This window comes from Dunckerocampus dactyliophorus, chromosome 8 (genome assembly GCF_027744805.1).
Source record: "Dunckerocampus dactyliophorus isolate RoL2022-P2 chromosome 8, RoL_Ddac_1.1, whole genome shotgun sequence".
NCBI lineage: Eukaryota > Metazoa > Chordata > Actinopteri > Syngnathiformes > Syngnathidae > Dunckerocampus > Dunckerocampus dactyliophorus.
In genome coordinates, this window is record NC_072826.1 from 26,462,084 (window position 1) to 26,477,773 (window position 15,690).

The window sequence follows — 15,690 nt, forward strand, 5'->3', positions numbered from 1 at the left end:
TCCTCCCACATTCCAAAAACATCCATGTTGGGTTAATTGCAGACTATGAATTGTCCATAGGTATGAAGGTGAGAGTGGATGGTTGTTTGTCTACTGTATATGTGCCCTGCGACTGCCGACCAGTCCAGGGTGGACCCCGCCTCTCGCCCATAAGTAAGCTGGGATAGGGTCCAGCATACCCCTGCGACCCTAATGGGGATAAGCGGCAAAGACAATGGACTGCCCATTCCAGTCTTGTGTAGGTCTACAATCTTGTTGATGGTCTTTATTGTAGATTAGGTCTATAATGATCTTGATGGTCTTGTAGTCCATTCCAGTCTTCTGTAGGTTTCCTATCTTGTTAGTGGTCTTGTAGTCCATTACAGTCTTGTGTAGGTTTCTTATCTTGTTAGTGGTCTTGTAGTCCATTACAGTCTTGTGTAGGTTTCCTATCTTGTTAGTGGTCTTGTAGTCCATTACAGTCTTGTGTAGGTTTCCTATCTTGTTAGTGGTCTTGTAGTCCATTACAGTCTTGTGTAGGTCTAGAATCTTCTTGATGGTCTTATCATCCATCCCTCGGGTAGGTCTACAATCTTGTCCTTGAGGGCAGATCTTGGTCTTTCTCATGGTCGTCTCTACCATGGTGGTGGAGAGGTTTTCATGGAAGAGTGTTTGTGTGACTTTTATAACATTTTTAGGAACTTAATTCAATTCATTTCAGAATAAAATTGAAGTTATTTTTTTCCATTCTTTCTCTCTCTGTTAAAATAAAACTACTCTAAAAACATGGACAGTTCATATATTTGTAAGTGGAGTAAACCTGTAAGATCAACAGGGGATCAAAGGCTTATTTCCCTCCAGTGTATTTGGAAGATGATGAAAAGATTGGGCTCTGCGCTTGAAGTTCTGTTTGACATTTGCACGGTTGTAAAGAGAAGGCGTCCTTGCTTTAAGACCATTCTTGCCAAAGCGACGGAAGACTCCTTCAAAATGTCAAGTGCTGAAAAACACCAAGCTTCACTCAGAGAGCATCCTCCGATGTTCACACAAGCAAAAACACATGTGCAGGTGCACCGACGCACACGGTCATGGTCACGTGCATTCAAGGTCACGTGCAACATGCAGTGAATTGTAAACAGAGGGTGGCCGTAAGGTGGGGGTCAAAGAGTGTGGTTATCCAAGCTTAAAAGATCGGAAGGTCATGTGTTTGTGTGCAAAAAAAGAGAAAATGTTTTCAGGGAAAGGTCAGGGGTCCCCTAAGTGAAGACGAGGAAGGTTAAGATAAAATAAAGGACAAAGAAAGACAAAGAATTATAAATATTGGAATAAAGTTCTAATATTACAGGAATATTTTTTTTAATAAAAAGTCTTAATATGAGAATAAATCAAGCAATAAGATTTAAGCGTCCTCACAAGTGAAAAAAGTTCTTCACTTCCTGTCCGGCTCCTTTCCAATATCATAAAGACCTCCCCCGTCATGCACGTTTTCCTCACACAGGAGGCGGGGTGAGTTCAAGCACCTCCGTCCTCCCTGCCCTCCTAATCAGCCCCAGAGGTTCATCACGGTTCCATCATTCCGTACTAAGCGTCACCTGGCACATTAGCACGCGACCCCCATTTGTCCACACTTAACCGGCTCACCGTGGACCGGCTTGACCAGTTCAACGTGTCACAGTGGAGGAGGCCATCTGCTGATGGGTTCAGCTCCATTTAACAGCACTCTGGTCCACTCCAAAGGCCCCTCAGCCCCCTCCACCCATCCCACCCGCGGTCTGACTGAGCTAGAGCTAATGTGGCCAGGGGGAGGGGGGTGGTTAAGAACCCAGCACGGCTAAAGAAGATTGATCGACAACACGTACGTATTAGTTTCTTGGAACTAATCATCATGGATGGCTGCTCATCAGACAAGACTTTAGGGGCCATCTTGTGGAGCATCCACCATCACATCTGCCAGGTGCTGCACAAGTTTTTGGCCTTGGCTGCGTCTCAACTGGAGCACTTACTTACTTACACTTAGTCTTCTGAGTACATAGGTACACAATTGTGTACTCGCATTCAGTCTTTGAGTGAAAGAGAGCACACTTGAGTACTTACACTTTGTCATTTGCGTTCCTAAGAGCATGTTTGAGTGCATACGTGCACACACTTGCGGACATACACTTAGTTTTTTGAGTGCACAAGTGCACACTTGCGTACTTAGACTTAGTTTTTTAAGTGCGGAAGTGCATAAGTGCACACTTGTGTATTTAACTTTACGTTGCAATCCAAACGTTGGCGAAAATGTTTCCGTCGAGTGGTTGCAATTCACCATTAAAAAGGAGAGAAGAAGCAGGTCAATACTGCACGAGGGTTAAAATGCTAGTTAGCTGAGCTAGCATCACCAAGTGTCACGATAGCAGTCAAAACAAAGAAAGTTCTTGCCCTAACGTAGAAAAACAAATGAAGATACGATATTTGTTACGGCCAAAACGGACTTTGTTAACACGGAGCATTTCATTTATTCAAAGCTGTGTTTGCGACGGTAACCATGACAACAGCAATCCTATGTGATGTGTACGTGTGGTATAATAATGCGTTTGTCTACATTTTTTATTTGTTCTTGTTGTTTATCCCACTCGGATTCCACGATGAAATGTTCACAGGGGAATTATGGGTAAGACAGCAGATATTAAAAAGTTAATCTCATCCAAACGCAGAAGATTGATTCTCACAGAGGCCCCGAATGAGATATTAGGTGCGTCTTTATTTTTATTTTGTGTGTGTGCGTGTGCGTGTGTGTGTGTGTGTGTGACAGAGTGTGTGTTCTTGCATATGCAGTACGTGTTCCCAGCCAGGCAGAGAAGTGCATGTAAACATAAAGTGTCCTATATGATTCCATATTTATTCAAACACATGTTGACTTACACATGCATGCATAATGTACGGAAAATGAATGCAACTCCTGGCTGCAAGTCTGTCTGCAGCGTGCACCTTATGCAAGTTTCATGTTTAGTGGTGGTGGGGGGGTTTGCTGCCTGCATCCTCTGCGGATAAGCGTTAGCATGACTGAGTATGTTTAACAGGATTACTGATCTGAACTATGCTGTGTGTGTGTGTGTGTGTGTGTACTTTAAAGATGTATTATTTGTGTGTGCATTAACACACACTGAATGTTTATCATGTCTTGTTGTTGTGTCGAGTCTCTTATCCCTCTGTCAGCTATAAACTAGAGCTGAGCAAATTAGCCCATTAGTACAGCGTTCATTTACGAAATAATTGAAGTGTGAAATGATTATATTTGTCAAGAATTTTCATCGAAAACCAAATCCAGGTGTAGGAAGACCGAGGTTTAACCGTATTCTATTACCGAACAGCGGGAGTGATTAACAATGAGATTAATTGTACAAACCCACATGATTACCATGATTAATTGCACCTCTACGTGATGAATTGTAGACTGCCGCACATTGCTCGCATGTTGATGGGGATTAATAGTGCATACATGTGATTAATTGTGATTAATCACACACCATTGATCGCACATACCGAGATGAATTCATTGAGATGAATATTTACAGTAACTGCCCATCAGTCATTTTGTCAGAAAGCTTTTTCATCATGAGTAAAAGAAATGATGAAGAAATGAATGCGACGCCCCAGTCAAAAATGCATGACAGGGACCTAGAGAATAATAATGAAATTAATCACATAAACCTAAGTGATTAATCCTGGACTGTTGCATATTGCTCATGTGTTGGTGGCGATTAAAAAGGCAAACGTGATTAATTGTGATTAATCACTTGAGATTGATTGCACAAACTGAGATTAATTAATTGAGAGATATGCAATAATTACTCATCAGTCATTTTGTCAGAAAGCTTTTTTATTGTGATTATAATAAATAATGACGAAATGAACGTGACGCCCCAGTCAGAAATAAAGCCAGGCACCTTTGACCCCGACACCTCCCCACCCACCCAGTGAGGAGATGTTTGTGCTGTTTTGCTAAGTGAGAGAACGCAAACATCCTTGGGTCACTTTGTGTGTGTGTGTGTGTGTGTGTGTGTGTGTGCGTGAGCCAGCACGGGTCAGTGGTGGTTTAGACAGCGCTGATGGGGTCTTGGACTCTTCTTGTATTTCAGTCACGCTCGCTCACGCCCACGTTTGCGCTCAGCTAACTACCAGCACCTTGTTGCATCAGCGGCAGCAGCGACGGCAGCGCACCTCGCCGCTAATGGCAACGACGATTGAAAGTGACACCTCACGGTGGCAACACACACACAGCAGCAGCGTGTACGTCACACATGCGCTCCTGCGTCTCCTCTCTAATGAAGCGTCTGCATTCAAGTCACAGCCCCCCCGCCATCCCCTGACTAGAGCACAGGCGCGCCTGCATGGGTCATTTCCAAGTACAAGTCAGCACGACTAGCTTGATGAACTGCAGCAAGCTCACTATTGATTTTCTCAGTGACAACAGACTGGAGGAGGGAGCTGGGGTCAAAGGTCTAATTAAAACGGAACTGGTCACCTATTTATGTGTCAAAACCAACTAGTTTTTTTGCACTTCTGGAATGACTCCTTTTCAACCTACTACTACAAATACTACTACTACTACTACCACTGGTGGTAGTATTTAACTTGAATTTACACTACCAGTTAAAAGTTTGGAGACACTTTCTCATGTTCTCTCATGTTACATTATTCTGAGTGCAAAATAACACATTCACATACTTAGAAAAAAAAATGTTGGAAGCCGTGCCCTCTTGCCTTAAAAGGCAGCAGCTGTACCGTTACACCACGAGCGCCGTGTCTGATAAATCAGCTTTTGTGTTTCTCATTCCAGTTTGACACGGCAGCGATGCACATCCTTTACACATTTGCAGAGAATGCATCGCCTTGCCCTGCGCTAAACGCGTGTTCTGCGTGGATAGGAAAAGGCGACTCTGATCCTAACAATAAGATGAATACGACATGTTCTACCACTACTGCAATCTGTATCAGATATTGCAGGGGTGTCCAAACATTTGCAACTTTGCCACTTTGATATTTTGTAAAGCAACACATGAGGATATGCTAAGAAGTTCTACATATTTCAAGAAAAAACTGCATCTCAGCTTTGGTGAAAAAGCATATTGTTAGTATCAACTTCACTCTTTGTTCTTTGTTCTTGTTCTACTCTTTGTAAATGTTATTATCTTTTTATAATATGATTTAGCCAATAATATAAAAAAAATTACAACTTTATTTTGTTTTGTTTGGTTCTCATAATATTACAACTTTTAAAAAATAATATTTTTTCTTTAATATTTAAACTCTTACTAAAATGTTTTACTTTTACTCATTTTAAGAGATTATTTTCGTAAAAATGTGACTTTTTTTCTCATTAGAATACGACTTTTTTCTATTAATATATTGGCTCTATTCTTTTTTTTATTCCGTTTTTTTTTTCATTTCTGCTGTTTTTTTTTTCATTTCCAACTCTTTCACCTTTCTTCTTGTAAATTTTCTTTTCATAATTCATAATAATTTAAATAATTTCAATTATGACTTTATTCCCATAATGTTTTGACTTTATTCTGGTAACATTACAACCTAATTTTCCAAAAATGACAACTGTATTCATTGTTTTGTTTGTTTCTCATCACACGTCTTTTTCTTCAATATTTCAACTTTATGCTACGTATGCTATTTTTCCTCATAAAATTACGACTTTTGCTTGATACATTACAACTTTTTCTCATAATATTTTGACTTTATTCTTGTCAAATTACTGCTGATTTTTGCTGGGGGTTTTTTCTTTTCTTGTTACAGTATATTTTTAGAATGTGCCGCGGGCCAATAAAAACACAGCAAATGGCCCCTGAGCCCCTGAGATAGTGGTTGATAATCATAGTAGTAGTAGAAGTAGTAGTAGTTTCTGTCCCTCCTAACCCCGAAATATTTCTAAACTTGTCAAAAATACAAAGAAATGTTGTTGTAAATTTGAGGAGTCGATCATTTGATACAGTTTTGCTGTGTCTCAGAAGGAATACTTCAGTCAGTACCTTTAAATAAGTGTACTGCATACAGTACAGTAGTAGTTCCCACAGTGTACTGCTGTCCCAAAACCATCACTGTTGTTGCTACCACTCAGTGCCAATAATAACAGTAATAGTAACATCAGGGACTAACAGCAGTACTGTAATAGTAATATCGATAGTGGTAATATTTGCATTTCATTCCACTGGTACGTTGTCATATAATCATAAGCTGTGTTTCCTGTGGGACAATGAGCGCCATCATTAAATTTTGGATTATGACAGGCGTGCACGGTAAACACGATTCAGCTCACATGCATGACTGGATTTACGAGCGAACGCCTGTCATCATAAGATCTTCATCATTTATTATTAGAATAAAAGTATTAGTATAATAAATGAGACGGGGAGGAGGGGGAGGACTGACATCAGATTAATTGCTGTCATGTCAGAGAGGAATTGATTTAGGAAGACTGGAAATGCACCTGGTATGGAAAAGCCTCAGGCCTTACTGGCTAATTGGAAGGATCAACCAATATAAATGTGCTCTTTCAGTGGATGTATATCTCATATACATACATATACTGTACATCTCAGTATATTCTCTAGGATGTACATCACATGTAGTACGTCTCATAAACCCTATACTCTCACGGGCCAACATAAGCTCGTCACTGTGAAAACACACATCACAAATCATCTGATAAAAGCTTGTAAACAAGGACTTCCCCTCAAAGACGAGGCGGACGAGCGCGGACGAGCGCGGACGTGGTTCACACAGCAGCAAGGTTTAGCCAAAGGTTTTGCAATGTTCAACATAAAGTCACGCTAGCAATAAGTACATTACTCTTCTGCTAGTTGCGCATCATGTGACACACCTTCATCCAATCGCCTTGCACCAGGGGTGTCCAAACCTTTTCCAGCGAGGATGCAACTTGGCCACTGATATTTTGTAAAGATGTGCTAAGAAGTTATATATATCGAAAGAAAACACTGCATCTCAGCTTTGTCATGTAGGTGAAAAAGCCTACTATTAGTATCAACTTGACTTTTTGCTCTTTTTTTCCCCATTTTTGCTGTTGTTTTTTTTTAAATTTTCCAAATATTTCAACTTCATTCTTAAATAATCTTTGTAAATGTTCTCCTCGTAATATTCTGACTTTATTCCCATATCATAACTTTTTCCCCAACCTAATAAACAAAAAATGCAACTCTATTTTGCTTTGTGTGGTTGTCATAATATTTTAAAAAATTATGTTTTTTTCTTTAATATTTCAATTTTATGCTACTAAAATGACTAAAATGAATTTATTCTCATAAAATTGACTTTTTCTGGTTAGAACACAACATTTTTCTCTTAATATTTTGATTTTTATTCTCATAAATTTACAGCATTTTGTTCTGGTGTTTTTTTTTTTTAAATATCAACTATTTCAACTTTCATCTTGTAAATGTTCTTCTCATAATTATGACTTTATTCCCATAATATTTTGACTTCATCCTAGTAACATTATAACTTCTTCGGAAATCAGATTTTCCAAAAATTAAAACTTTATTCATTGTTTTGTTTGTTTCTCATAATATTACAACTTACAACGTTATTCTCGTAAAATTATGACTTTTCTCATTAAATATATAAAAAAACAAAAAAAGCTGCGGGACACACTTTGGACACCCCATGCTTTAGCCCCTTTTGGACCACAAGAAGTTCATCCACAAGCTAAGAACTTTATCGTGGAACGATGCATGCTTGGACCATGGGAACTGAGCCTAAACGTAAGCTCCCGTCCGTGTTCGAGCTTCAGCTAGTGGGCGGTCTAAAGGGAAACAGGCTTCAGCTGGGGTGGGGTGGGGCGTTTTTCACTTGGTCCTAATGCTTGACTGGTCTTCATTTAATATAACAGAATTGTTGGACGGTAAAAACTGTCTTTTGAAAGTGCCGGGGGGGACTACTGAGCTTTCTGTGATGGGTTCCTGAGGGCACACATTCTGACAGTGTAATGCTGTCTCCAAATCCTTTACCCGAAATGACAATCTCAGTTTTTACCCGCTTCTTCTTCTGCTTGCCTTTTTAAATCGGAATTGCAAACACTCAAGTTAGTCCTGCCCCCACTGCTACGTAGCCAAGATGGCGACTGCTGGGGGTGGTAAGTGTCCATTTTGGGCGTTTTGAGTGCGACATCCAGACACTGACAGTGCACTCAAAAGAATGTGTACTGTAAGTACGCAAGTGCACCAATTCACACTTTTGTTGGGAAGTGACACAATGAAGCCAAAAAAGCTTCTCAAGTTCTTAAGTGTGTGTGTGTGTGTGTGTGTGTGTGTGTGTGTACATGCTCAAACACAGCCAGCCACACCGAAAGCAGACAAGCAAACAAATGCTGCAAAATGATGATGACAAGGAAAGACGACACCAAAAAAAAAAAAACCTACAAAAATAACGTCCATCAACACAAAGATGGGGAAGGGGATGGGTTGGACGGGTGGGGGTGGGTGGAGTGGGGGGGTATTAGGTTTGCAACCACCAAAAATGAGTGAGGGTTTGTGTCGTGTTGACTGTGATGACACGGGGAAGCAAATATTCTGCCTGTAAAGCAATAATCACCTTCGCTTGGGATGACTAGAATGTACGGCGTGGTTATTTGTCCCCTACCTATCACCACTAAGGCCCCGCGCCGCACGTCCCCGCCGGCCAGCATGAGAGGGACAGGCAGGAGAGAGAAAAAAAACAACAACCACAAAAAAAAAAGGACAGAAGAAAGAATAGTCTAAGCAAAAAGGCACATGAAGGTTTGCATCAAGCTTCAGTGTGCTCTAGAGGACAGAAGCGCTCACAGATCATTCTAGAACATTCTCATCAACAAACATGGCGGAGCTCAGATACCCTCCGCCAGGAAAGGGCCCACAAAGGTGCATTTGAGGTGGTGTTAAGTTTCGGGGTTAATGCAAATGTGGTGACGACTGGGATCTGATCCATGTCAGCCTGCAGGCTGGAGGCTTGGAAAACAACTTTTTTTTTCTTTTACACAGAAAATGAAGAAGTAAAAGCATGGACGAGGATAAGATGGTGGACAAGAAACACATAACTTTGTGGCTTGTTGTTACATGAACACAGCCTGATCACACACACCAACGTCTCCGCCTCGCTTACAGGTGATTACAGCTAATGAACACGTCTCAAACGGAATACTTCTGTCAGTACGCTTCCGTAAGTATACTGTGCACATTGTGTACTTAGTTCCTGAGCAAAAAAATCCTAAATCTATTTTAATTCTAAATTAATTTTAAAAATTATTTTTTATTTTTTTAATAAATTTTTTGAAAAAAAAACAAAACTAAACCTAATTTTAAAATTATATATCTTTATTATATAAACAAGTATATCTATTTTTTCATTCAAAATGAATTCAAATTAATTTTTATTTTTTAAATATTGTTTATTTTTTAAATGATATAAAATTAAAATAAAACGTTGTTGCGTTTTGTTTCGTCTCTCCCCAGTGTTTCCCATCTATTTGTTGATTTGTTGATTTGTTGCGGCCTGCCACTGATTCATTTTGACCGCCACAGATCACCTGCCGCTACCTGTCAAGAATTCTCCATGTTCATGCATTTTAAGAGGTATATTTGAAGCATGAAAGGCATCTATCATTATAATCGCAAAGACAGCTGCATTTATTTACCATTGACCATCTGACTGTTAAACCAATGAGGTATTATCGCTGATTTAAGACTACAGTTTCATTGCACTTATGCAAGCATATTTGCTGGCATTGTTTATATTACTAGTCAGTTTATATGCATACAAGATAGAGGCATTGAGTTTATTTAAGTGAAGTAATGCACCGTGCATACACTTCAGAGTCCACAGCATCTGATGACTTTGTGTTCTCTGACCAGAACCCCAGAGGGGTCACTATTCACTAGTTTCAAACTTTAATACTTTAGTACACTAGCTGCTGGCCCTCCTCATAAACACATTACGATGGCACCCATCCAGGCTTCTCTAAATTAGACGTACACCTCTATCCATTATAGATGTTTTTCTTGCCTGTTCTTGGAAAAGGTGTATGAATTTAGCTCTGGAATGATTTTGATCAAGTTTGCAAGTATACCTAATGTTATGTCCAGCGTGTTTTTTTGTGAGATCAGGCTGGCTCTTAAATATAGTTTGTTGCGTACGACAGTGGTCCAAACGCCCGCAGACGTGGACTTGTGTGGCTGCAACGAGTAGCAGCAGTGAGTCACAGGAACCCACTCGCCAGCTGCCAGCCTCCGTGCGTACGTGAAGACGGCCACAAAGCTAAACGTGAGCGCACGTGCATGCTGCATGGACACACTGCACACCTCCACGCGCGCACACACACACACACACACACACACACACACACACAAAAAGATGACATGAGAGAACAAGGAGGTGTGGAAGCACGTTTCACGCTCTGCATCCCGACATGATCCGCGTCGGGATGATGGAGGAGGATGAAGGTAGAAATATTGAGTAACGATACTGAGTCATGGAATCATGCAGGGTCACATGACGTGAGGTTGGGATGGGAGTGTGTTGAATGTGCACGTCTGATTTAGCACCTTCGCCTCACCATGTATGTGTTACTCTAGCATTAGCATTGATGCCGCTACATGAACAACTACATGAGTAGTGCGTGAGTGGAGGGCTGCTCATACCTTTGTTCGCCAGACGCACGCAGTTGATCTTGGTTTCCTGCAATGAAAAGAGACCAGAGAGAGCGTTTAGGTCAGAAGACAACTGACTGACGCTAACAATCACACCGCTGAGCGATGCCTTTATACGACTTTTGCTGATGTCTACGTTGCATTCCCTGAACCAGTCCTGTCATTGGCTGTCAGACTGAAAAGGCCTGAAGGTGTCTTCCTTCATTCAGACGCTTCCATCTCACTCTTCAATCACTTGCTGGAAAATAAGTATTTGATCCCGTGCTTGTAAAGTCCAATCTTTTCATGGTAGGTTTATTGAAAAAGAGAGACAAAATGTAAAAAATAAATAATTTACAAGCAGCACCATTATATAAAGGTTCTAAACTGATTTGTATTATTTTGAGTGAAATAAGTATTTGACCCCCTACAAATCAGCAAGCCCCCACAGAGTGGTTATGTGTCCATCAAACACACAAATGAGTCCTGTCCCTTTAGAAAGCATTCCTTCACGGGCAGGGCCAAAGAGCTGACTTGACGGACACGATTATAGACCTGCACAAGACTAGACTGGACGACAAGACCATCACCAAGATTGTAGACTTACAAAGACTGGAACGGACTACAAGATAATCCACAAGATTGTAGGCCTATACAAGACTGGAAGATAAACAACAACATTGTAGACCTACACAAGACTGGGATGGACGCACGACCATTGCCAAGACTCTTGATCTGCACAAGACTGAAATGGACTACAAGACCACATCCAAAATATTACAGACCTGCACAAAATTGGACTGAATTGGACTTCAAGACCATCGACAAGATTGTAGACCTACACAAGACTGGAATGGACTACAAGACCACCAACATAATTGTAGACCTACACAAGACTGGAATGGACTACAAGACCACCAACATAATTGTAGACCTACACAAGACTGGAATGGACTACAAGACCACCAACATAATTGTAGACCTACACAAGACTGGAATGGACTACAAGACCACCAACATAATTGTAGACCTACACAAGACTGGAATGGACTACAAGACCACCAACATAATTGTAGACTTGCACAAGACTGGAATGGCCTACCATACCATCAACAAGATGGTAGACCAACACAAGACTGAAGTAGAAGCACATAAAGAAGCAGCTTGGTGAGAAAGAGAGCACTATTGGTGCAATCATTGATAAATGGAAGAAATCCAAGATAACAGTCAATCACCCTTGCTCTGGATCTCCCTGCAGGATTTCACCTGATGGGGTACGGATGATTGTGACAAAGGTGAGGGAGCAGCCCACTAGGATAAGGGAGAAGCTGCTTGATGATGTCAAGGGATTTGGGAGGACAGTCAGCAGGAAAAGCATGAGTAAGAAACTTTGCTGTCATGGATTGAGATCTTACTGTTCATATTTTTGTAAACTTACAAAATCAGCAGGGGATCAAATACTTATTTCCCCTACCGCATATAATTATTCATGTTCATTCTTTTCTGCAACAGGTAAAACCCTGGTAACTCAATTTCTCCCCGCTGTGTTGAAAGTCAGTGAAATTCCTCCAGAGCAGAGCTAACGTCTTAAGCCGGCTACACATTTGCATATAGCGGAGGTGTTGAAAAGACAACTTCACGCCGTTCGGGCGGAATTCATTTACCAGACAATCGCTTTTCAGTGCGCGGGTTGTCGTGGACGCAACAGCTGCTCGCCTCTGACGCCAAAAAGAAAACATTTTAAAATGCGAGATGGCGAGCTCCAGCATCCAGGAGCAGCACCCGAGGGTGATGGATGGCGACGTCCGCTCTGCACCTGCTTCTGATGCCTGCATTACTGCTGCACTGACATCCAAACATTTACTGTAAATATACTCCCACTGGACACTCCTTTAGGTACACCATCTAATAACATCCAATACAACAATCCTGTCATTACAAAGACAATAATGTTCACTTTTGATCTACACTGGCAGCCAGCTCTTTTAACAATACAGTCTCCAAAACATGCTGTTATGTGGCGGCATACAGCCTATTATTAGTCCAAAAATATGCATATTTAAGCAAACGTTATGTATTTTTGGCCTAAATGAAGCAATGTCAAGCATAAACATGGCTAAATGTAGTAAAATACAAATATAAGGCATTCAGAAGACGCATTCACCGATGTTGTGATGATATGTAGTATTCTACGGTGGTCACTAGGTGTCAGTAATAATAGGAGTGTAAAGTTGACTATAGGGGTGTTATTTTATGTCTATAGAGCTCTAATAATGTTAAATTAATGTTAAAATGAATAATTGGCAAACCACTGTCTTACTGTAGAAGTGTACAACCACTGTTGGAATTCAGAGGCTCTACTGCACAAATTGAAAGGAGAGAAATAAATTGTTTAAAGCCGTTTTGAGTTTTAGCATGGTTTTTTGAGTACGTATCAAGCCAACAGCCACAGTGAAATAAGATTCACTCGCTGCCATGACCCGTGTCTTATGTCACGGAGAGAGAGTTCACTCGGAGGACCGGTTCTCTCCACCAAGCCGCCGCACTGCCTCGTCTGTGCGGATGCTAATGGGCCGAACCTCAGGAGGATGCTATAGCAGCAAAGTTAATAAATGGAGGACTAATTTATTGCCTCCATCCAGAGAGGCTGCATGTTGTTTATGGTGAAGATGTGTGTGTGTTTGTGTGTGTGTGTGTGCGTGTGTGTGTGTGTGTGTGTCAAACCTGATAAGAATTCTAAGTGTGTGTGGGTGATGCAGCTGCAATGCAAGCTCCTCTCCTATACTTATTTCTGTCCAATCATCAGGTACAAGTGCTGTACATGTTTTTGTTCATGAGTACTTTATGGCAGCACAACTATGAGGCAAACATTCATAATGAATAATAAACAATGATGCAACTACATGATTTGGGCATAAGTCTCTCATTCATCAATGAATGAAGCCTTCGTTGTCCTTGAATCGTCATGTTTCATCCTAACAAGACATTTTTATGCTTCCGAACTTTTCGATCGCCACTGCACCATTAAGGCATGCTTGGAAGAGTTTGCTGTGGAAGAACTAGAGCAGGTCCAACATCACAAACGGACACACTCCAACATCTTGTAGAAAGTCTTCCCAGGAGAGTAAAAGCTCTTCCAGCTGCAGAGGAGAAATAACTCCAAAATGTTCAGAGTGGGTGCACGTTTAGCACCATCACCTGTCAGCTGCTATGTGTGTGTGTGTGTGTGTGTGTGTGTGTGTGTGTGTGTGTGTGTGTGTGTGTGTGTGTGTGTGAGTTTGAGTGACAGAGATCTTGGACAAGCGACACTTTTTGTTACTTGTCAAAGAAACAATGCCAAGCATTTTTCCACCTAGTGAGATGCCAGTTGTTGTTGTTGTTTCTCTATGATGTGTCACCGTCTCCTCAACCTCCTCCTGTCTTTACAACTGTGGCGGCTGTGTGTGAGCACAGCACGTGAGCTAACGAGCAGTTCCAGCCCATAAGAACCCATAGTCATTCGTGCTTAAAGGGAAACGATGGTGGATATACCGCATGCAGACCAAGCAACAGTATCGTGTATCGTATTGTGGCGCTTTCGAGTCACACAAGAGATGGTCAGAGGCACTTCATTTTGCTGAAAAGGAAGTTGCTCTTTACTTGAGCAAGCAGCAGCCAAGACGAGCCCCAGGAGGTCAGGAGAGTCGGGGGCAGTGGACACCTCGCCTGTCTGAGCAGCATGTGCCGCAAGGCATGCTGGGAAGCCGGAAGTAGTCCCACCCAGTGCAAGCAAGGTTGCAGGGAAAACGTGGACTTGTGGCTTTTCAGTGATGAGGATGTTCTCGCTACGAACAATCGGGATGGATTGTATACCAAAGCACTGAAGCGGCTCTCCACCGTACGCTCTGAAGTGAAGGGAAATTTATGATCATATTTAAGTGAATAATGGCAGTTTATATCATTGTTTATTTCAAAAATCATATTCTGGCCACTTTATGTTTAATATGTTTGCACTTTTTGTTTAGTTTAAATATAATATAAACATATTACATTTTATTTAATAATTAAAAGTAATTATTTGCAAATAACAACTTTTACAAATATTAATTATATGTAATAATATCTATTACTGTATGTATATTATACATGTTTTACATGTATGTATCATTAATATTTCATAATTTACAAATATGTTTTCATAAATAAATAAATACATGTGTTATTATAAATAAATTTGGGGATTAAATTTTTTTTTAATCACATTATTATTTTTGTAAAGTTTTTAATCATTTTTTAAATAACATTTTAGTATTTGTCTGCACTTTTTGTTGTGCAATTGTTTGTATAATATGAAAATCTTAAATGTTATTGACACACTTGGATTACTTATTTATAAATAATTACTACTATATATACATCGTATATATACTGTATAGTATATAATGTATATTACATATACCTACTGTATGCAATATACATACATTCTTACTGAATTAATAAATACATGTATTATTAAAAATACATTCGAATTTTTAAATATATTTTAAAAAATAAAATTTTTTATATATTTTTTGACAATATTTAAAAAATAAAATAAAAAACAGCCAACTATTTAGGGGGGGCTAAAGAATATTGATGCCACTGTGTATATTAATAAAACCAAGCTGAGGAAGCTTATTACCCCGCACCCCGATTGGACTGACTGAGATGATGTTGCTGCAAACATCTGGGACACATCACTCTTCCAAGTGCCCCAAACCAGGCCGCCATGCGAAACCCCAGCACGTCTCCGAGGCAACGCACGGTGAGAAATCTGCCTTCCGGTACATGGCGGCATCACCAGACCAGCTGGGCCCACTCCCCCCGCCTGCCAAAAAGTTCTGCCAGTGGTGGAAAATGACAAGAAAGCTCACAGGAATTTGGAGCGAGTAAAAAGCAAAAAGCCAAGTTGTGAATTATATTTGAGGGACTTTTTTTCCCGACTGAAGTTGTGATTGTTGCTGCTTTGCTACAAAATAAAAGCATCAAACCTTCAAAGTCCTTAAATTTGACCTTGGGGAAC

The 15,690-nt window shown here is 40.5% G+C and overlaps 1 protein-coding gene across 11 annotated transcripts in view; it reads right to left on the reverse strand.

Moving 5' to 3' along the window:
- The window catches only part of ptprt (protein tyrosine phosphatase receptor type T), a 230,476-nt gene that overhangs the window by 82,138 nt on the left and 132,648 nt on the right, over nt 1-15,690 (reverse strand). For 5 of the 11 annotated variants that reach the window (XM_054784605.1, XM_054784602.1, XM_054784601.1 and 2 more), the window contains exons 15-16: nt 10,662-10,698; nt 8,581-8,637 (exon numbers count right to left, since the gene is read on the reverse strand). In XM_054784605.1, coding sequence (XP_054640580.1) covers nt 8,581-8,637; nt 10,662-10,698 — 94 coding nt within the window. The remainder of the gene's footprint in view (nt 1-8,580; nt 8,638-10,661; nt 10,699-15,690) is intronic. The other 6 variants (XM_054784610.1, XM_054784608.1, XM_054784609.1 and 3 more) reach the window with 2 other exon arrangements.